This window comes from Danio rerio, chromosome 19 (assembly GCF_052040795.2).
Source record: "Danio rerio strain M-AB ecotype USA chromosome 19, GRCz13ab, whole genome shotgun sequence".
Lineage (NCBI taxonomy): Eukaryota > Metazoa > Chordata > Actinopteri > Cypriniformes > Danionidae > Danio > Danio rerio.
Genome location: NC_141039.2, coordinates 29,435,672 through 29,460,131, shown reverse-complemented (window position 1 = coordinate 29,460,131; position 24,460 = coordinate 29,435,672). Strand labels below are relative to the sequence as shown.

Genomic DNA, 24,460 nt, shown 5'->3' with positions numbered 1-24,460 from the left:
TTTCATAATTACTGCCCATCCCCGGGTGTTCCCACTGCAGAACCTGGGAAAGGTTTTCGATATACAGTTGAAGCCAGAATTATTAGCCTCCCTTTGAATTTATTTTTAAAATATTTCCCAAATGATGTTTAACAGAGCAAGGACATTTTCACAGTATGTCTGATACAATTTTTTCTTCTGGAGAAACTCTTATTTGTTTTATTTCGGCTAGAATAAAAGCGTTTTTTCAATTTTTAAAAATCATTTTAAGGACAAAGTTATTAGCCCCTTTAAGCTATATGTTTTTGATAGTCAACAGAACAAACCATCGCAGATGGTATAACAACATACCTAATTACCCTATCCTGCCTAGTTAACCTAGTTAAACTAGTTAAGCCTTTAAATGTTACTTTAAGCTGTATAGAAGTGTCTTGAAAAATAATTTACTGTCACCATGGCAAAGATAAAATAAATCAGTTATTAGAAATGAGTTATTAAAACTATTATGTTCAGAAATGTGTTGAAAAAAAATCTTCTCTTCGTTAAACAGAAATTAGGGAAAAAATAAACAGGGGAGCTAATAATTCTGACGTCAACTGTAGAAACACCTTTTGGGGTAACTAAATCAGCTTCTATTTCAGAGTAGGGTCTAAAGCCTGGGACACACCATGTCGACACCAAAGAACTAGTGACAATGAAAATCAACTGTGTTGTTGGCTGCATCTGATGTCTTACAGCGTTTCCACTGGCACGTTGTAAATAAACATTTTACACACCCCAATAGTTGCGTTGCCAGCAGCAATGACTGCAAATTTTACGCTGTAGTGGAAGCATGCTGCAAGATTAAATCTTATTGCAAAACGCAGCTTGGATCAGTTTTCTCTAGTTGTAAACATTATTGAACATTTGTATAGTGTTGCTATTGACGGTCTTACATTATTTCAAAGTTCCTATTGCAGTATGAATGCAACCAGTAGGATGTTGTGGGTCCTGCCTGGTGTCTAGTTCCTATAAGCACAAAGCAGGTGGCTCAGTAAATGAACACTGTATGAGGAAAAAATGCTGATGAAAACTATATGTAAATCAAACAATACTTTATTTGGTTTAACAAGCATTGAGTAGTTTAAACAAAGTGGCCTGCCAGTTGACAACTGAATGAACAAACATTGTTTTAAATACCTACTCCACTGGTAACAAGCATTCAGCATACACTGCTAATATATTTAGTAACTTTTGATCAATTCTACTTCACTGCAGTCAACTGTGTAGCCCATTATAATCCAAAAATGAGAACTCTTCCTCTCACAACAGAAATGATAAAGTATATCTCTTCATTAAAAACAAAGTAAAAACAAACATCCCAAACACAAAATAATTCATATCGAAAGGAAAAAAAGTCATAAAAAACAAAATATTGCATTTATTAACTTTCAATAAGCAAAAACGAAACCAAGAAGGCGTCAGGAAACCACCACAATACTGGATAACGCAGCGATGTGAGCCATAGAAGTATTCACTAACACTGGAACAGTGAAATACAAACTCAATTGCTATCAAATGCTACAATCCCATGCATCCTTCTGAAGAAACTCCTGCATTTAGTGTTGTCATCTTTATCGTGTTTGTTCAACTAGGAGAAAACAAGGAGAAAAACAAATAAGTGAATGCACAAATTCAGATTAAATAATAACTGTTTTGACAGAAAACATTTTATAGAACAATGAAAATATGAAAAGAACCAAAACAACAATGGTGGACTGCAGGACTGTGTTTGTGTGTGTCAAGATTAGTGTTGTCACGATACTGGAATTTCGGTACTGAAAATGTAAAAACGTTTAAGCGCCTTTATGTAAACAGAAATGACTTTGATTGGCTGTGAAGGTTATTAGTTCACCACTGTCTGAGTGCAAAGACAGATACTAGGACACTGGAGCATTTTAAAGCCGCAAAAATCAGTCGATACATCAGTGGATCGCCTGTATGTCAGCTCATACAGACCAGCTAATCTTTGCAGCTTTAAAGGATCATGAAACACCAAAACACATTTTTTAAGGTGTATACAGTCATACATATGTGTGTCCCATGCTGCTAAAAACACTATTAAGACACACATATTTCACAAAAATAATTGAAAATTGGTTGTTTTTGCGTTATTTTGAACAAATTTGTTCTTCTGGTTTAAAAAGAAATTTTTAAGCAGTCATGGCTATGAGATCCATGTGTAAATTCCAGCGTGGAGACTGGATGTCTGTACCGGCTGGTACAACGTGACGTCTTTGAGCTTTCATCATTAATTCATGAGAAAGACCTGGTTCAAACCAATCAGCACACTCTATTTTGTATGAGGTGCAACTTTATTATTATGCATGATGTAGCTTTGAAGACTCTTTTTACCTGTTAAAGTGTTTAGACGCAGAGAGACGCCACGTTGCCAACCGTGAAAAAAACAAGTGGAAGAAGAAGAATTGTTCGAAGACATGGATTGTCAGTGTTGCGTTTATAAATGTGCCGCAACGAAGGTTTTGTTTTCAATTAACCGCAAGAGAGCACAGCTCGTGTGTGGATTACAGTGGTCTGCTAACATGCAACAAAAATATGTTTGCAAGGAACATTTGTCCCGGAGAGCTTTTCGCATCTGGAAAGTGAAATCTGGATTTGCCACTCCACTTCTTTTAAAAAAAGACGCGGCTCCAGTTTGTGTTGATTCTCCTGTCTCTGCAGATTTGGTAAGTGTGTGATCAGTGTTCTTTGTTTATGTTTATTTAGAGGCAAAGTCAGTTTGTATCGTCAGCAGTAGTCAAAATGTTTTAGTTACTAATTTAACAGTATGTTAATATCACTACAATATTATGGACTGAAAGATTAAAACTAAAGATCAAAATGTCATATTGACAAATCTGCAGTGTTTAAAAATGCGCTCAACAGGGCTTATAAATTAGCAGAAAATAGACGTTTTTTAAGAGCCCATATTATGGGTTTTTGAAAATTGCCTTCCATGTAGTGTGTAACAGCTCTAAGTGAAGTGAAATATTCAATTAAGGCTTAAATCTGTAAGTGTACAGTGTTTAAAACTGTTAATTAAGCTATAATAGAGTCGACTCATAGTGGTTTAAATGAGTTGTCTTGATAACGAGTCATTAGGTGTTTCGCGATGACGCATCTACAAAACACAAATAGTTGCACGCGCAAACCCGGGAGATTTTAAACCTGCGGTCCCGCCCTCTAAAGCCACACACACACACACACACGCGCACGCACGCCGGTCAATTGAAGTCACTCTGCGCAGATGGATATTATTGACAGTCTCTACCCAAAGATGAAACCTCAGCATTATCCCAGCCTTGTGCAGTTTGAGTGCTTCTGGAAACTACATGCTTATAAAGAAGACTTCATCGGCCGTTTGTTAAAGGAAGGATCAGTAAAGAGTACTGCTGGACTATGTCAGAACAAGGATCGGTTTCTTCCTCCATTTCACAAGTGTAAGTACCTGCGATTAAAGTTGTTGCCTTGTTTACTCTAGCCTGCAAATGTATTTATTTGTGATTTTATATTGTTGATTAGCTGCTGGGCATTTGACTCTGTCTCTCGCTGAAGGCAGTCAGTATTGATTAATCGCAGCAGGCTGTCATCGGTCCAATCAGCCCAGATTAGCTTCGCGCTAAGGAGGGGTTTGGGAACAAATGAATCACTGAACGATTCATATGGGAGTCACTGGGATAATTAGATAAAAATAAATGCAGATTATAAGTCCATTAAAGTGTTTTTTGACCTTGCATGCATACTAGATTGTTGTTGGAGACCCTTACAACCAAAATATGACCATATTTCATGTATAATAGGGGCTCTTTAAATTTCAGTAAAGACTGATACCAAAATTGCAGTATCATGACAACACTAGTCAAGATACTGACCAAGTACTGCAGACCTCAATAATACAGATCATCTGTAACCCAAACACTTTTCAAAAATCAAATGAAATGCTTTCGTTTTTAGTCCATTGTTATGTAGTTCGTATGTGGAGAACTGAATTATTTATCGATTTGATTTCCTATATAGAAATGTTCTCATCTTGTTCTGTACATTTTAAAGTTTGAATGTTAACACTCACTGTATGATGAGATGTCAATCTCCTCTGGAAGTTCACTGATGTTCACCTCAAACCTGTCCTGAACGTCATTCAAAGTGCGGGCATCATTTTCATCGGACACAAAGGTGATGGCCAGACCTTTTGTTCCGAATCTGCCAGCCCGTGCAACCTGAAGAACGAGAAAAGTTGGAGTAGTTCAGGTGAATCCACTACCAGCCAGTTTAATAACGCTTTTGGACAGTGTCACAGTAAAACAGTATCACGTGATCAGCACCAACCCTGTGCAGGTACGTGTCAGAGTCTTCAGGCATGTCGTAGTTAAAGGCAATGTTGACTCTTTCGATGTCCATACCTCGGCCAAACAGATTAGTGGCTACCAGGATCCTTCTCTGGAAATCTTTAAATTGCTGATATCGAGCTAGTCTTGGGGGGAAAAAAATAAGAATAAAATATGATACAAGCTCCCTAAAATCTATAAATATTAACTCTAAAATGAATTGAAATAGTTTTTTCTACCTTTCGTCTTGGGGCATTGCTCTATGAATGGCAATGGCAGGGAAATTTTGCTCCACCAGCAACTGAGCGAGAGCAATACAACGCTGCACCGACTTCACAAAGATCACCACCTGCAATACTAAGCAGCTGTAACACGGTGCCAGCCAATTCTCATCACTAAAATAATTCTTAATCCAAACAAGATCCAAAAATCAGCTATAGCTCCTGGCTGGCTCGCCAAAGATTTTTTGGGTCATTGACAACAACCAGCAGTCCAAACAACCATCGAAACATTATTATTTTTTGATACTGAATACAACTGAAAAACATTGATCAAATAAATGCTTGGTAAGTCTGAATTACTTAAAAAACATTTAAAAGAACTCTTACAGAAATCAATCTACATGTCACATGTTTGGTACTTTAGCCTAAGGTTGTATAAATTCAATCAAATCATATTTAAGCAAAACATTATTTCAAGACTAAAGATTGTAAATTCCAGATTGCTGTGTTTTTAAACCCTACTGCATTTTAGACCATACCACATGGGTTGCATGTAAGCTGCATAAATAAAATCTGTATTCAAATAGATCAAACTGTATTTTGCAGTAAAGCCTGTGAATGACCACAGTGCATTTCCCTTTCAGATATCCAAATGTATCTTAGAAAGGGCAAACTGTTGCAAATTATCCTAGTCTCTTTCTTGAGTCACTCTTTGGTCCCATTGAAACATGCTGTTAAGGCTCTGTATTAGACACCTGGTATTAAGAATCGTTTTTGTTGGTCCAATTACAAGAGGACAACACTAAATACAGGTGTAAAGGGGGTCTGAAGGTTTTGAGCTTGTCCACTTTCAACCACATTAAGAGGTGGCCAAAAAAGCATTTGATTGCATTTGTATTGTGTGAGCGCTCATGTAGTTGAACAGCCTCTAAACACTGCCCTCTGTCCGCTCAATGGCCGGACACGTCAGCTTTGTGTGAAACGGAAAGCAACTGCTCTCCTCGTTTTTCTCAATTATCTTATTATCTGATGATGTCTTAAGGCTGATATGTACTTCTGTGCCAAGCGCACGTGTATACTCCAGCCACCTCTCAAAAATTTTCCAACAATGCGTAGCGCAAACTTTGTGATTGGTTGGCTTGGTAGCTGTGCTGAGTGTGGGCTGGTTCAAGAGCTGCGCAAACCCGTTGAAGTGAGTGTTTACAAGTGTCGAGTCCTGTGAAGGAGCTTCAAATGGAAACTTTTGTTTTGTGTTTACCCTATACATAATGTTGCTGCACATGCGCCGGTTACCACTTCTGAACGAGCGAGTTTTAGCTACTTGTACATTAAGGTAGAATTAAAAAAAATATGGAACACTAGCAAAGAAATACAACACAGAAGCACATAAAAACCTATTGCCAGCTAGCGCTTTGGAAGTGTTATTGCAATAAAACACAAACAGTTCGCAGAAGTATAAATGCACGACTATACGCAAGGCAGGCACCGTGGGTCACACCAAATTCTCGACACAGAAGTATAAAACAGCCTTTAGTTGCACGAGCATTTCATCCACTCAAAATAAAAAAAAAAAACTAAACATGCACATTGTTTTGTGCAGCATCTTTAAGCTTAACAACAACTTTAAGAGCTAGGTTCTGATGTAATATTATTGCACACCAACAAGCATCGGGACCCACACATAATATCTCCCCTCAATAAAATCAGGACAGAAATGATCAAAAGTTGACAGAAGAGACACATTTAAATGGCAGGTCTAAACGATAATATGTCTGCTTTGTCCACTTGTGATCAGATCGACAAAAACAAATCTTAATACCAGGTGTGAACAGGGCCTAAGATGCATTGTTTTGAATCTGATCACAAACGGTTGACACTTTCGAGTAGGTGTAAATGGGGGTTAAATTATTTTAAGCTTGTCTACTTTTAAAGGTAGACAAATATGCATTTTAACAGTTTTTAAAAATAATAACTATCATTGTTTAGCAATGTGATCATCCCATATGGGCAATTGCATTTGAAAGATCACATTAGACCAGCTACTGACTAATAAATGTAATGGTGAGTAAACACACCAAAACAAGATATCTATGCTTCACTGCACAGTACCAAGGTATTTATTCTCTTGTTTACCAGAAAACACAACTTCATTTATTCAATAATATTTTTTCACACTGAATGTTCCCACTAAAGTGATACAAAAAGTCAAATAAACAGGAAAAGTTCCTAAAAATCCTATCACGAATGACCACAACAGAAAGAATGTAATACCAATGTGTTTTCTCAGACCACTTGTGATTGAATCACTGAAAATCATATAAATACATGGTCACCATGCTTCTCAACCACATAAGTGGAGGACCAGCAGCTCTGCACTTTTCCATGGCTATCCCTGAAACCGCCTACTACTCGGTAGGTACTGCATTTTAGCTTATACGTACTACTCAGCAATTAGAAAAGTAGATTGTACAGTATGAATGTCAGTAGTTAGAACTCGGAAGTACTACATTCGCTATTTTGTCATGATCACGTGAGTTGCGTCACTTCTCTCCCATTCATAAACTTTCTCGTGGGGCATCATGGGATAGCGTAGCATCCATCCAAATCTCGCAGGAAGTAGTAGGTCATCGCATACTGATTTTCAAATTCTATAAATTCGGACATACTACTCGGCTCGCATACTGATTTTAGCGTACTATATTGTATAGAAGTATGTCAACGCAGCCGATGTCTCCTTAACCAAACACACCTGAATCAGATCATAAGCTCATTAGCAGAGACTGAAAGACCAGAAATGGACAGACAAGAGAGACATCCATAACATGCAGTGTTGGTGGTCCTCCAAGAACATGGTTGAGAAACACTGGCGCAAGACATTTGCGTGTGTCCTTGTGGACTCTCAAGATACCTGGTTGAACTCCAACACATCCAGGAGATCAAAGAGCTTCCTGTTCTTCTCGTTGTCCTTCAGCTTGACGTAGTACTGCTGGAGGCCGTGAAGTGTCAACTTGGTCTCGTCGTCCACAAAAATTTCCATCGGCTAAGGACAACCAGTGGAAGCAGGAGGGAGGAAGGTGAGGAGGGGTGGAAGAGGAGTGTGCAGGTTCACGGGGTTAAGATTGTGTGACGATGCGTACAGGAAATTTGACAAGACATGGGTGGAGCAGATAATTATGTTACAAGGGTGTGAAAGAGGAAGTGGTATTTATGACAACGTGATGGCATGGGTGTCAATGGGGGACAGGGAAAGAAAGAACACCAGAACACAAAGAAAAACAAGGACAAAAGAAGTATAACGATTTTAGCAAAGGACAGCAGAGGGGGGAGGATGTGACAACGAGAGGGAGAAGATGGTGTTAGAAAGGAGATTTATGAAAAAGCAGGAGAAAGGGAGGGAAGAGAAGGGATGGGGGTTAGATTTACCCTCCCCTCCCATCCCAAGCCAATGAGGACACAGGACAGGACACAACACACACACTGTCTCTATGCGTTGATAAATGCTACCAGGCTGTCCTAGACTACTTTTAGCTATATCAAGCCTGAAATCATATCTGTGCTATTTCTGAATATATGTTCCAAAACTACACATCCTCCACAGAATGCAAAGTCAAACTAGTTATCGATGTGGAGTTTGGAACTGACTTTAAAATATATGTAGTATGGAGATATGAGTACTAAAGTCAACATGAAATCAAAACTCACCCGATTTGCTTTAAGTATACATTCCTGTTCTTATTGTGCATCATTCATCAGTACGTTCTTTCACACAACAAAATATAACTTGCCTCTACAAACTTCTTTTGGTTGATGTAACCTATGTCACTCCACATAACTTCACTGCAATTTGTAACTTTTTTACATTTTTCAAATTGGTGCCTTATTTATATGAATTTGTTCATTTTTTCCCCGATTGTAAATTTGCTTACGATCTGCTTAGCACTCAGCAAAGAACTTGTTTTAACATTATACACATTCACATTAGAATTCATAGCTTTTTTTACTCAGCACGAGTCAAAATTCACAGTCTACCATGTAAATGCATGTTATGAAAACAATTAGTCACTTAATAGGGTGTTTCTCAACCACGTTCCTGGAGGGCCATCAGCACTGCATGTTTTGGATGTCCCTTTGTCTGTCACACCCATTGCAGGACTTTCAGGCCCGTTAACACTAGAATGTTTTACTTTTAAAATGCCGTTTTAGAACGGAGACGATTCACATCCACTGGCATCTCTGAAAAGTTCTCCGTCCACACTATACTGCCGAAAACGCACATCACGTGATCACACACAGATTCTGGCATGTACTGCAGCATAAGTGCACATCTGAGCTCCAGGCAGTCAGTGGGTGATCTGCGAGCACCTCCCCGAGTAAGAGCAGTTCTTGTCGAATCGTTCAAAAAGTATCTACTGCTGGATCTCATCTCACAATTGTTGTTATATTTTACCAACAACAAACAACAAATGTGATGTCTCTATCTAACGACTCAATTGTCTTTTGAATCTATAATTTGTTCTCAGGTAAAGAGTTTTGACTGAGCACAAAGATATTTTTGTATATTATATATTTATACGTAAACTGTCAAGTAAACTAATTCTGCACATTTGACTGCATGCTTGCCTTTATTTTCTATATTGTATAAACTTATTGTATTATTGATTGCCACTATTGATTATTAAAACTGATATTCAGCAAAAGAGATGTTTCATACTTTTCAATAAAAGTGAAAGGAGGCAGTTAAAGGCTCCATTTTGTTAAAAATATGTATACAGTGAAGATATTGTTTAGAAAAATTGTAGAGGGGGTGATGTGACTGACGTTATATGGTGTTCAGTACACTGTTCCCTTTGAAGATTTATCGACGTGTCCTCGGGAGTTTGTTTTCCATATCAAACTTACAAAGTCTTAACTTACAAGGAAAGAATGCAAGAACTTTGTGCACTTAATATAAAAAAAACTCCAATCAAATAGACGAACATCTGAAGCCACGCCTCCGTTTTCAGATGTCTCCGTTTTCCCCCATCCACACTGACACAAAGCAGCAGAATTTTAAAACTAAAAAAGCTTCTTCAGCGTTTCTGAATTGCTCCGTTTTTGGCGCTCGAAAACTCCATAGCGTGGACGGAAGGCTCAACTGTAGCACAACTCATGCGTTTTAAAACTAAAACACATTAGTGTAAACAGGGTCTCAGTCTCCGCTAATGAGCTGATGATCTGAATCGGGTGTTTTTGGTTAAAAAGACATGGAAAATATGCAGTACTGGTGGCCCTCCAGGAACATGGTTGGGAAACACTGCCTTAATATATTTAATATGCATTCATGATCCAACTATTTTAATCAATCTACTGCAAAACGTTAGCCTCGAGTTAATTAGCTAACAAACTTTATTTAAGTCTACTGCCTTTCTAGAAATGTAACCGTACTTGGCATAATAACATATTATCAGTTACAGCTGTAACTTTAACAATGTTAAAAAACAAAAACAGAAATTTTGCCACCATGTCAAACATCTATTTCAGTTGCTCAATTTTTACAACCAAGTCCCATCCCACAAGTGAATTATAACTGCCATTTCATGTTGACTTTGAACACTCACTCGCCACCTCACACACATTTCTGCAACACTGTGTAACATTTAGCAGTGGGACGTTCAAAAAACAGATCAATTTGTAAGCCAAATTTATTCAATAGATAGCTTAATTCAAAATATAAAGAACACCCTATAATAAAGTTTGGTATCCAGTCTTATGAGGATCTCATTTAAGATGTTAACTCGGTCCACAGCACTGCTAAATGCATGTATGCACTTACCTTGTTTGTTTAGTCAACTCTATCTTCTCAGCCTATCAATCAAACAGTTATCAATTGTCCCATATAAAGCTCATTTTTTTATATTGAGGTCAACCTAGGTGGTGCTTTGTATTCTGACTAAACGAGCACTAAAGGGTGTTTGAATGCAAAGTTTTGACTAATCATAAGGGTATGACTATTTAGTAAACCCATGTGCCCCCTTAGGTCCCCTAGCAGGTCATTCGATATTTTGTATAGTTGCTTAAAGTTGTGCTTCACTATTTAGTTGTATTGATGTTTTCAGTTGCCACCAGGAGCGTCTCTATCTACACCCGCGCATGTCTCCTCTCTACTCTATGAAGTTTCTTTACAATCTCATCCCTCTCGCTCCAGTCTTCCGCAGCTTAATCCTCCCTTTCTCTCTCTTCTCTCGTCCCTCACACCCGCGCATTCTTTCTTCTCCGCTTCAGGCCAGTTTTACTGCTTTGATTTTAACTTCATGACAGACGGTTTGTCTTTGTTGTTCTTGGGGGCACATGAGGAACTGTGCTAATCACTGACTGTCAGCTAGATTGATGAAGAGCGGCTTTATCATTGGCGAGCCCACCTGAGCTGATTTACGCCGCCAATGATTGAATCTTTTTTATTCCCTTAGTTGATTTCATTGTGCTTTGTTAAAGAGTAATTAACTGCAGGCCCTGGAGTGCCAGGTTGTCGTGAATCTAATGTGGTTTTTAGCAGCTGGCTTGCTTTGTCGGGCCGATACTTTATCGGTTTTAGTTTTGTGCCCCCTTGAGAGTCTCTGGCAGTTTGCAACAAATCTTCAACAAGTGCTTGTGTTCTTAATTAAAGGTTATTTGGGGACAAATCTCCAGGCTGGAATTACAGTTGAGCAGGAACTAAAGCAATTTATCTTGATGAATGGAAACTGAGTGTGAAGTAATATTCAAATGTGAAGGATTGTGTTCACTTGGGACTAAATGTTTTTAAAATGAATTTACAGCCCTGAACTGAAGTGTTTAGGGATTAGGGGAGCATTACTTTGTTACTTTAAAGACGTCCTCTTTAAGATATATTGGATAGACTCTTCATGACTTTAAGAAATGTTGTTAAAGGACCTATTTAAATTTTCAATCGGGCTGAGGCTGATGGATGGTGCATTATCTTTTGGCCAAACGGACCGGGGGTGACTGTGTGCCAAATGCCGACACAGCGCTGCCAGCTGAGGCGGGGATTAAGGACTTAACATCTTTTTTCGCTGTGCCTCTATTAGTTAACAGTCTGTGATTATCAAACAGGCAGGAGAGAGGGGCATTTAGCGCTAGGATGTCTCAGGGAGGTCGTAAATGGATCTCTTTCAGGTGTTTATGATGTGGCCTTGTGAAGGGAAGGAGCTGCTGACATGGTAGTAGTAGGAGAGGCGTAATTACATCTTGCATGAACTTTCTGCAGACAGGACGGATCTCTTTGCTCAGGGTGGCACTGAACATCATGACCTGCTTCTCATGAGGGGTCATTCGAAAGATTTCTTGGACATCCCGACGCATGTCTGCAGAGGATATAAAAAAAGACAAATGTGTTTTTTTCACATATTTTTATCATCATTTACAGAAGAGACACATTTAAATGATAACTATATATATATATATATATATATATATATATATGTGTGTGTGTGTGTGTGTATGTGTGTGTGTGTATGTATGTATATATATATATATATATATATATATATATATATATATACATATATATACATATACATATATATATATATATATATATATATATATATATATATATATATATATATATATATATATATATATATATATATATATATATATATATATATATATATATATATATATATATATATATATATATATGAGGGGGGTTTCATAACCCTTTAACTTGGCTGCCAAACCATTTTTACTAAAAGGGATAGTTCACCCAAATATTTTTCATCTTTTACTCGCTCTTTACTAGTTTAAAACCTTTATAATTTACATTTTTTACTGGTGAAAACAAAGAATGACATTTTGATAATTGTTGGAAATCTGTAACCATGACTTCCATAGTATTTGTTCTTCCAACTACAGAAGTCAGTGGTTGCAGGTTTTGCTTTTTTCAAAATATATTCAGAAGAAAAAATATATATATATAGATATATTTTTTAATTTTGAGTATTTTAATTTGTGAGTGAACTATGCTTTTAAAATCTGATTAACAAGTTAACCATTTCCATTTATAAAACCAAATAAAGGCACTACTATTGGACTACATCATGGACCAATGAGTACATTTCTTTCTTTTGGAGAAATGTATAAGTTATATTTTAGGTACTTTACAGAATTCATAATATCCTTACATTTTATACTGAATACAGCCATAGTCTTATAAAGATTCTGCTCACCAAGTTGCTCCAGCATCTTATCACATTCATCCAGAATGAAGTGTTTGATGTGGCGCAGGTTGAGACTCTTGTTGCGGGACAGAGCTAGAATCCGTCCAGGAGTTCCCACCACCACATGAGGACTCTCCTTCTTCAGCACCTCCTCGTCCTTCTTTATGGACAAACCACCAAAGAATACTGCCACCTGGGGGAAAGAAACAGAGTGAGAAGTGTGAGAAGACAAACAGGAAAAGTTTATGTTGAAAAAAGTCTTTGATTAAACTCTTGAATTTGCAGTACCACAAAAAAAAAAAAAAAAAAAAACAACAACAATTAAACACTAAATAAGTGTAACTACAAGAGTAAATTTCATAAATCATTTTGGTTACCAGTATAGATTTTAGATGTTCATAATCTACTCTATTGATATTAATGACATTAATCACTCTTAAACTGTATTTAAAATGTGCTTTCATTATATTTAATAAAATATTTTTCATTAACAGAACATGGAAAAAGCCAAACATGAATATAGATTAAACAAATGTATACTTTGTTTAAACTTTACAAATCATTCTAATTTGTTGACTTTCATCAAGAAAACTGTATGATTATTAACCATGTTTCAAACTGCAATACATATTTGTCAGAATTCTCTGATGACAAAAAACTCAACAGAGCATAATTTATAAAGTATACAAATAAACGTTATACTGTAGCTTTTGATTCAATATATCCTTGCTGAATAAAAAAAAGCACTGAATAAAAACATATCACTGTGCCCAAATCTTTAAACAGTAGCGTAATTATGTTTACTTCCAAATATTGTGTTGGAATAATGAAATTCTCTGTGGAGTAAACCAAATTATTTTACTTTATATTCCATCAAATCTCCTGTAAAGTAAAAATTGGGACAGATTTTTTTTGTATACATTTCCTATTTATCTTTTATTTAATCGTTCTGAAAAGTAGTCATTCTGAAGTATTGAAGTTTTTCTAACTTATTTACATTATGCAAATAAAGCAATACATTAAAAAACTATACAAGCAAACCTAACAAAGTATGCACATATAAACTAATAAGTACATATAAAACATACCAACTTCTAAGAAAAAAATATTTTCTAGAGCAAACAAGGGAGCAGATTAACTTTACTAAATTGTAAAGTAGGGATGTCAAAGTTAATTGCTAGAGGGCCGCAGCCCTGCAGAGATAAGTTCCAACCCTGCTTCAATTCACCTATCTGTAGGTATCAAACAAGCCTAAAGCACTTAATTAGTTTGATCAGGTGTGTTTAATTAGGGTTGGAACTAAACACCTGTGTTGTAAAGTAACACACAATACATTTTAGTAACAGACAATTATTATAAATAAATAAATTAAATAAATAAATAAATAAATAATGTAAAAAACAAAAACGTTTTTTAAAATGAAATCTTACCTTGACACTGGGCATGTATTTAGAGAAGCGCTCGTACTCTTTACTGATCTGGAATGCCAGCTCTCGTGTGTGACACATCACCAGCACTGACACCTGCGTAAGAGCAGTCCCAAATTTCGAAATGGCACATGAAGCAAATCCAGAAAATTACATTACAGTATGTAGTTTTTAAGTAATGATAACATAAAAATTATGTAAAACTATTAGCATTGTGTTTTCAGAGCTTTTAAAAGAGAGCTGTTACCTGACCAGTCACAGGCTCCAGCTGCTGAAGGGTGGCCAACACAAAGACAGCTGTCTTCCCCATTCCAGACTTGGCCTGACATAAAACATCCATTCCCAAGATGGCCTGAGGAATGCATTCATGCTGAACTGAAAAAAAAAAATATATATATATATATTAATATTAAACTATATATAATATTAATATTAATTTTAATGGCAAACTCCCAGTTTCCACCTGGTATTAATATGCACTGATCTGAGATGCATTACCAATTCCACTTGATATTTATTCATATTAAGATGCTATTGATATGGATAGATTAATATAAACTTTATAATATAATATAATATAATATAATATAATATAATATAATATAATATAATATATTTCCCAGTGTTGGATTGCGGCTGGAAGTGCATCCACTGCGTAAAACATACGCTGGATATGTTGGCGGTTTATTCCACTTTGTGTCTTGATCAATAAGAGTCTCTTTAAGTCTCTGAAATTACCATGACAGTTCATTATTTCAGAATGGTTGAGGTATTTTATAGGCAAGTACATCTGGAAAAATTATTATAAACTACTTTAAATCAAATTTAAACTCAACTTTTAGAGAGGGGGGAATACAAATGTGAGGGAAAAAAAGGGTTTTATGTTTGTCTGTTAAGTATAAATGACAGTTAGACACGAAAAAATACAAAAATCTAATATAAAATGACACTTGACAGACTTAACTATAAACATTATACTTAATTAATCTTTATATATGAAATAATATAATAGAATAACAAATAATAGCCTGTATGCTTTAAACTCACTTGATAAGGAAAAAAAACTTAAATCCAAAATGATTAAACTTTGTCATTAATCTACAAGCTCCTGTTCAATAATAACCCATATTTGACATTACAGATCCTGTGATGAGACTTTTGCAGATGGGCACATTGCGATATTGATGCTGAAATGATATATTGTACAGCCTTACAATAAATACACACAGATTCAGAGTGAGAAGTAAAGAAAGTAAAGGTATAGCTGATGATGGCCCATAACATTTTGGCCATAATCTTTATGTTTGTATACAATGCAGTGAAGAAGGAATACCTTATTTTTAGTGTGCTTTATCACAACACATCCCATAATAATCACGATAGGTCAGTAGTTAGAAACAAGGTGGTCTTCTGTGGCTGACAGAACACATTTGACCAAATCAACATTTATACTATGACATCAGTCTGATTAAATGCATTTTCAACAACCTCTGGAAATGGTCGAAAATAAACAAACTCAAAATGTTTAAAGTCTGTGTAAAATTAAATCTACTGTTTATTTTGCAAGCTCACATTGTTAATCTTTAAGTGAACAATTAATCTGTGCAAGTTAATCTACTGAAAAAAAAATAGTTTTAGTGATTTTTAATCAAAATCTGACCATTTGCTTCCACATTTGGAGTGAGAGTCCTTGTGTTGATGTCAGCTTGACGGCTTCATCCATAATACCTTCTCACCATTAGTTTGCTATTAGGGAATGATGCGCAAGAAAGAAAGTCCCACCCCCTACTCAATATTCAGTTTTAATTAGAAGTACATCAACAAACTGAAATAAAAGTCTCAGCAACTTCCAGTTCATACATCTGGTTAAAGGTATTTCAAGACTATATACTGTATGAGCAGATGTAGAAGATCTCACCCTCAGATGGATGTTCAAATCCGCAGTCCACTATCGCTCTTAGGAGTTCTGGTTTGAGAAGGAAATCTCTGAACCCTGAGGAGTGGATGGACACATATGACCCTTTGACGCCTTCTTTCCTGATGGATATGATGCCATCGCTGTGTCCAAGGCCTGCGTCCCCTGCACCACCAGCATCTACCTCATCCTCCTCATAGTCCAACAGCTCGTTATCAACATCGTTCTCTGTCATTCTATGGAGAGAATACATACAATAAATTTAAAACTAATCCAAGTGACAGCACTTCTTTCAGTCAAACATTATTTTATCTTATCTCCTACAATATTAGGTGTGTGTGTGTGTGTGTATATATATATATATATATATATATATATATATATATATATATATATATATACATATATATATATATATACATATATATATATATGTATACACACGCACACGCACACACACATAAATATATATATATATATATATATATATATATATATATATATATATATATATATATATATATATACACATGGTGTAATGCTGAAAGTTTTTTTTTTTTTTTTGCGTATCAACATAAGAATTGTATTTTTTTCATTCATTAATCTAGGGCTGGGCGATTAATCGTATAGTAATTGAAATCGACATTCCGAACCTATTATGGATCTAATTTTTTCCAGGACACTTTTTTCAATTAACTGCATGTGGAGTCACGTGACTACTCTTTGTTAAAGCTGATTTATACTTCTGCTTTAAACATACTTTTAAATCGATAAGGTCTGACACAGCCTCTGAATGGTTGCATACCCACAAGCCTTTTGAAAAATGTAACTACACATCGCAAGTTTGCATTACATTGACGATGATTGGAAGCTCCGCCAGAGATGTCTTGACATTTCTATTACAAGAAAATATTATTTACATTAAAATATTTGTTTACAAAAGATTCAAGAAATGCACTACTTAAAAAATTATTTACAGGATATACAAGTTTTTTTTATCTAGAAGAGATACTGCTTATTTTCTACTTTTAATATGATAAAGCACTGAAAATAAATTGTTTTGTTTTCAAAAATGCAAGTTATTTAGTTTCACTTTTTTATAAGTAAAAATACTGTTGTATTACTGTTGTAAGTGTATTTCCTTCAATTATTTAAAAAAAGTAATGCACCCTTCATTCAAAAATCTCTCACTTGTAATATGGAACATATTATCTGTGTAAAACTTGTCAGTGAATTGTGAGGGTAAAAAATAAATAAAATAATTGTTCATTACTCGTAATAGACTTAAAATGTTTTATTAATCGAGATTTAGATTTTAGGCCAAATCACCCAGCTCTAGCAATGAGGCAAACATGCTATCTCGATAATTATTTTCCATATTGAACGATAACGATATATATTTTGATATCAGTTGTCAATATGCCAGATTTAAAAGAGTATTCCAAAAATGACTAAAGCCAGAAAAAATAAGAGGGTCCATTGAATGGCGTGAAGTAATTTCGACTGATACATTTTCGGTGGCCGAAGATTCGGTACATTTCTAATATCAACTACGTATGAGCTGGTATAAGATTCTGACGGTATGATAACCTTGGATAAAAATATCCCACTTTCACAACATTGTGATTACTGCTCTAAAATATATTATTTTTAAATATCTGAGTTTATTTCCCATCTGAAAACAATACATTTTATTTTGTAAAACAAAGTATTTTGGAGCAGTAAACATGTCTGGCTAAATAATTCAAATGAATCATTGACTTCTGATGTCTTTATTAGTTTCAAAACACAGATTTCTTTACAATTTATAGCGGCATCTTTGGATATCTTTTCTGCTGGAGATACTGTTGTCCTAAAAAAAAAAAATGTAAATAAAAAATCTCACACATACCTTCGGAACAGTAAAGCAGAACAATTTGGTCGAAATTAATTAAAACCAGTCAAACTATGGTATACCTTGAAAACTGCTATTGTCCCATGCTTAATATCAACGCACGTTTATATTCCCATTGTTTGCACATTTCTGCTGTGTAATATAGATTTAGAGTATATAGATACACAATACAGAGTAAAAAGGTCCAGAGCTTATCATTGTTGTGACATAAATTGTATCGCAATTCGATACAATATCGTTTATCGGCCCAGCTCTACATTAGTCCTATTTAATTGTTATTTTTTTCTGAGAAAAAAAATATGAAATATCATTAAATTTGTTTTACCATGATAAAAAGACACACACTACAATATCATTCAGTGAAACCACAGTCAGAACAAATTTCTCCTTTTGCCAGAAGTTTTTTTTTTTTAAACAAATAAATAAACAAACAAAATTAATTGATTACGGAACACAATATTTTGACATACACGTGATTTAGAAAAGCGTGTTTGCTTAAATTGTATTCGATTATATTTGTTTGTGTAATATATACACAAAAGCTAGAGACTTGTAGCTTTTCAACAACTATTAATCAAGACAATATATTAAAGAATAAAACCCCATTCTCCAGCACTACAATAGCAAAAAAAAACTTAATTCATAGATAATGTTTTATGCTAGCCCACACACCCGTAATTAATCAGTTATGTCGCTTTAAACTAACAAACGATTTAAGACGTAACACATTAGCACTTAGTTAGCTAATCCATTAGCCCAAAATAGGCAGCGTGTGGTCAAAACACTACGACATTACATTGCTGAATGTTTTATGACGGAATATAAAGTGTATTATCACTTCTCATGTCGATTGTGGTTTTTAATAGTATTAAATAATCGCAAATACCTCGAAACACTGTTTGAAGCAGTTGGATTTGACTGCACCTGCCAGATAGATTGTCTACAACGTCATCAACTCGCGACGAATCTACTGTTTTGACGAAGGACCCCAACATGTGGAACTGCCTTGAGTAAAAACCTCTCAGTTTGTAGAGAAGTTTGTATTTGGTTTGTATTTGTTACTATAACTAGCGTACATATCGCAAGATTTTTGCATCTGGTAATATTTAAGACCGCCGTGTTGGCGCTTTTATAAGTAAGTTTCTAGTTTTGATTAACGTTATATAAAAAATGTATGTACGTATGTGTGCGTGTGTAGTTTTTATAGATTATTAATTTATTACAGGAAACTTTACAATACAATATATAATACTGCAATACTATAGTAGTCTCCAATTTATTTTTTAATAAAAAAAACGATTTAAATCACTAGTTTTGGTCAAAAACCAATAAACTATGGGTAGTGTAGCAAAACATGGTGAGTTTGTAGTTCTTACGTGATTTACTAAAATTACCATGTTTTTATATTATTTGTGTTATTGTACTATGGTTAATTTTTGTTATTGGTGACTAAAGTCTAGTTACTAACATTTTTTTCTCTCCTTTAAGAAATGTCGTGTTTTAGAGGAGATGTCGACTTTTGTCCTGAATGTGGAAACATTCTTCCACTACCCAGCAGGCTGAATACTATCACCTGCCCACGATGCTCCTTCAAAATCTCTGTTCAAGGTGAGAGTAAGATTAATATGTCATAAGTAATTTATATAATATTTTATGAGATTATATATTGGCCCTGTTTCAGAAAGGAAGTTAAGTAATAGCTCAGAGTATGTTTAACCCTGAAATGAGAGAAATTTTGGGTTTTCCGTTTTAAAATGGCAGGTTTGTCAAACTCGAGAAAGCAGGGTAAGTCAAGCCTGTTTCTGAAAGAGAGGTAACTTTGACTTGGTTGTTGCTAGATCGAATATGTTTACGGCTGGAAGGTGAAGAGAATTATTTATATTATTTATTAAATCCCCCGTTTATTGTATTTTATTAACATCTACCCTCACCCCAACCCTAAACTCAACCAACAAAGTAATGTAGAAACAGTAGTTGTACTGGGTATAATTTACGTTACCTATTAAATTATACAATAAATTGTATTTTTTAACGCCTTCCCCCAGCCCAACCCTAAACCCCACCGTCACAGTATTGTACAAATATTCATTATTGTTATACAGTGTCATAACAAAATGCTGCTATATTGATGTGCAGATCGCACTTTCGGCCAGCCGTGTATCCGATCTAGACTTTACCCTTTAACTCAGAGTCAGTTACCGTGGTAACTTACTCTATGAACCTAACCTGGTCAGGAGCCGGTTTTATTCTCTAAACTCTGAGTTTCTGTTGGTCTCCTCCCCTTTTTTAAAGACAGAGTGTATTTCTCACCTTGGCCTTGGTCATTCATTGCCTACATTTCAGTCACACAAAGAACATGGTTATGAGAATGGCTTGTACTTTTTGGGAACATTACAATTAGATTCAATACCATAGTTTTAAGTTTTAGCTTTGATATTACTGCAAAAAATAAATAATTATTAGAATAATATAATTATTATTTTAAATTATTATAATAATAATTATTATTTTAAAATAAAATAATTATTTAGAACGATTATTACTAGTTTTAAAAACTATTTTTAGTACTGCTAAAGTCTAAATGTTACTTACATTCTAAATGTTATATCAACCTCTACCACTTGATCAATAATAAAGGCAGACACACAAGTGCACTTTCAAATCTTAAACTGATCAACGTGTGTAAAAGTGGGAACCTTAAATTAAACATTTCCACTGAACATTAAGCTAAGGTTATATGCATTTTTTGTCAGATTTGTTGTAGAAACTATGCAGCAGCCTATTTTATGTAATTTAATGCAATTACATTTGAAATGACTTCAAAATTGGTGACGCGGTGGCGCAGTGGGTAGCACGTTCGCCTCACAGCAAGAAGGTCACTGGTTTGAGCCTAGGCGGGGTCAGTTGGCATTACTGTGTGGAGTTTTCATGTTCTTCCTGTGTTGTGTGGGTTTCCTCCAGGTTCTTCGGTTTCCCCCGCAGTCCAAAGACATCACATGCGCTATAGGTGAATTGCGTATGCTAAATTGTCTGTAGTGTATGTGTGTGAACGAGTGTGTGTGGATGTTTTCCAGTGATGGTTCAGGCTGGAAGGGCATCTGCTGCGTAAAAAACTGCTGGATAAGTTGGTGGTTCATTCATCTGTGGTGACCGCAGTTTAAAAAAAACCAAGCTGAATAGAAATTGGGCGAGGCAGTGCTGTCGCCTCACAGCAAGAAGGTCGCTGGTTCGAACCTCGGCTCAGTTGGTGTTTCTGTGTGGAGTTTGCATGTTCTCCCTGCCTTCGCGTGGGTTTCCTCCGGGTGCTCCGGTTTCCCCCACAGTCCAAAGACATGTTGTACAGGTGAATTGGGTAGGCTAAATTGTCTGTAGTTTATGAGTGTGTGTGTGAATGTGTGTGTGGATGTTTCCCAGAGATCGGTTGTGGCTGGAAGGGCATCCGCTGCGTAAAAACTTGCTGGATAAGTTGATGGTTCATTCCGCTGTGGCGACCCCGGATTAATAAAGGGACTAAGCTGACAAGAAAATAAATTAATGAATGAAAAGAAATTGAACGACTTCAATGACTTCAAAATTATGGCCAATTCCCCACTTTTTCAAGGTAAAAGTGTATAAACATCACGCATTACTTGTTCTTTTATTACACTTAAATATTTAAATACTTTAAATGTTTTAGATTTAAGCATACACATTAACTTGTGCAGCTATCTTTTTTTCACGCTAACTGTCTCTGTTTCACTAATGCAGTTGTGTTGCTTTTTTTTAATATAAGATCGTATTTGCTATAACTGCATAAGCATCAAGTTCAGCTGGAGAAAAAAAATGCTCTCTTTTTTTCAGATGTTGCTAAGGGGACTTGTAATATCTGCGCTCCATTAATAATACCTTTTTATAGTTGTGTGGTGTGCACGCATAAAGCTGCAGTCACGCTGGACTTCTCTCCCCATAGACTTTTTTCGGAAACGTAAGGTCGTGTGTCACTGCGTTGGAAAGTTCAAGCTTGGTGAACTCTGTCCTGCTAAATCGCATCACATGATTGTGAGAGACCAATCGAAGAGCAAAACGTGAACTCTGTACAGGAATTTAAAACATGGAGCAGTCACTCGCTTTTTTAATATCCAATCATCTTGTTTAATTTCGGCCTTTTGTGCAGCCCTGTACAACAGAATTTCGCAAGCTCAAACTCTAGTGTGACTACAGCATTAACTCTGAATCAGTCCACTCAAGACTTGGTTGACCTAACTCAGATCAGCTGTTCTGAAACTAAAAACTCTTGAGTTTTTAATCTCTTGGTAAGTCAACTCAGAGTTCAAGTTTAAAGTTCGAGTTGGTTGAACCTCCTTACTGAAACGGGTCCATTATGTCAATGATGAAGGTGCTTTTTCTTTGCAGGTTTATGTTATGCCCACACGGAATCTGCTTGCGCAGAATTCCGCAGATTTTCCACAGAATTCCGCAGATTTCTGCAGATTATTAGCCCATCATAATTCTGTTTATTTACTTGAGTAAATGTGTAAATCTAAATTTATTCAGTTTTTATTGAGTAATTACTTACTTTTTATTTAATATATTAAGGTTTTAGCTATGATACTCTGCTGGATACTCCCAAAATAATTCCGCAGAAATCCGCAGATTTTTACCAAAATTCTCAGCAGAAATAGCAAAAAACGTCCGCAGATTCCGTCTGGCCCTGGTTATAACCCAGTAGTATGATTCTCTTTCAGACTTCACAAGTCAAGTGATCAAGTCATCGGTGATGTTTAATCCTTTGGATCAGAGCAATGTCGCTGTTGAAAGTGCAGAGGATGCTGAATTGAAGGGGCCAGTGGTATGTTACAAAAAAAGAGTAATTGAGTCTGAAATATCATTAATTCTCTTTGTAAACTTTTTCACTTTTTTCTCACCTTCTGAAAACTTTTCCTTAGATTGACAGGAAATGTTCTCGCTGTAATAAAGAGGGAATGGTTTATCATACAAGACAGATGAGATCTGCAGATGAAGGGCAAACTGTTTTCTTCACATGTATTCACTGCAGGTAATTAACACAGCATGCTCATAAACCCTTGGTGCTCCTTTGAAATTTTAGAGAGTGACAAATTATATATATATATATATATATATATATATATATATATATATATATATATATATATATATATATATATATATATATATTTTTATTGTACTTTAAACTTTATTGGTATAAATAAAAACTTACATTAAGCCTCTTTTTGCACTTGCTATGTAAACAAAGACTTTAAAATCTTGGATATGGTTTGTAAAATTTAACCTTTCTGGAGAACTACAGACACACTTGTGTTGTTCACGATCAAAAATAAATGCATTGCAAACTAAATTCATCAAGCGGAAACGTTTGGTACAGCACCCAAACTAAACGTTATTTGTTAAAGCTAGTTTTTGAGATGTCAGTGTCATTTGAAAGTCAACCAGTTTATATAGTTGGTCTTGATTTTTCTCACAATTTTAGAGTAAGTACATTTACATTTAAAAACAATACGTTTTCTACATATACTATTATTTACTATCTATCTGTAATTCAACCAATTAGCACTAATACAAGTACAATTTATTTATATAGCATATTTCGCACACAATGGTAATTCAAAGTGCTTTACATAAGCAAGAATAAAAGACATAAAATAAAATCTTTAAAAGATTTAAAAATGATTAAAAGCTGATTCAAATGTGTTTAAAACAGGTTATTAAAGAATGAAAATGAAAACGAAAGCCGTAATGGTTTGATCTGTCGGACATAGCACAGTGCTCATTCAGTAAAGGCACAGCTAAACTGTTTTCAGTCTTGATTTGAATGTGCCTAATGTTGGAGCACATCTGACCGTTTCTGGAAGCGGATTTCAGCTGTGGAGGGTTAATAGCCGAAGGCCGATTCACCCCGCTTTGACTGAACACTTGGGATTTCTTATTTACTTGGTTCTAATGATCTGAATGATCTGTTAGGTTTGTATTCAGTTAGGTCTTAGGCTACTTTTAAATCGATTATGAATGTAACTGGGAGCTAGTGCAAAGACCTGAGGACAGATGTGCTCTGATTTTCTGGTTTTGAATAAGCTGCAACTGTCTGACTGTCTTTTTTGGGTATTATATAGTATTAATATTTTACTTTTTTTTGTTATAGGTTCCAAGAAAAGGAAGACTCATGAGAAATGTGTTGCTGCTGCTGTCTTATATTGATTGCTAGAATTTAATTGTATAAAATAATGTAAAGGTTTTGTTTGTATTCATACTATTCAGTGTTAATAAAAATTATCAAAAGAATGTTTGTCTTTTATATCTAATATGTAATTTTCTTTATATATAGTATAAGGAATGCATAATAAACACTATTTATAATTTTAAAAATAAAAGTTTGTAAAAGAAATACGGTTTTCCGAAAAGTCCCTTCCCACACGCGTGAGCCAATCAGCCTTTATGTTTCAGCGA

The 24,460-nt window shown here is 35.3% G+C and overlaps 2 protein-coding genes across 8 annotated transcripts; one reads left to right on the top strand and one right to left on the bottom strand.

The window, feature by feature from the left end:
• Positions 1–1,056: 1,056 nt before the first annotated feature.
• ddx39b (DEAD (Asp-Glu-Ala-Asp) box polypeptide 39B) lies at positions 1,057–18,967 on the bottom strand. 4 transcript variants are annotated; one of them, XR_015515814.1, is made up of 12 exons: positions 18,885–18,948; positions 16,108–16,340; positions 14,437–14,564; positions 14,193–14,285; positions 12,772–12,955; positions 10,906–11,904; positions 9,844–10,575; positions 7,473–8,654; positions 4,583–4,692; positions 4,345–4,489; positions 4,088–4,235; positions 1,057–1,609 (listed from the first exon to the last, which is right to left on the bottom strand). XR_015515814.1 is itself a non-coding variant. In NM_200943.3 (11 exons), exons 2-11 carry the CDS (start codon positions 16,337–16,339, stop codon positions 1,593–1,595), a joined length of 1,308 nt encoding a protein of 435 aa, NP_957237.1. In that variant the 5' UTR covers position 16,340; positions 18,885–18,967; the 3' UTR covers positions 1,057–1,592. The 4 variants fall into 4 exon arrangements, 1 of the variants encoding a protein (NP_957237.1); XR_015515812.1 differs by having other exon boundaries at positions 9,844–11,904; XR_015515813.1 differs by having other exon boundaries at positions 7,473–10,575.
• Positions 18,968–24,295, top strand: polr1h (RNA polymerase I subunit H). 4 transcript variants are annotated; one of them, XM_087294389.1, is made up of 5 exons: positions 18,968–19,008; positions 19,487–19,606; positions 22,723–22,826; positions 22,924–23,033; positions 24,156–24,295. In XM_087294389.1, the coding sequence occupies exons 2-5, from the start codon at positions 19,489–19,491 to the stop codon at positions 24,178–24,180; spliced, it is 357 nt and encodes a 118-aa protein (XP_087150515.1). In that variant the 5' UTR covers positions 18,968–19,008; positions 19,487–19,488; the 3' UTR covers positions 24,181–24,295.
• Positions 24,296–24,460: the final 165 nt, after the last annotated feature.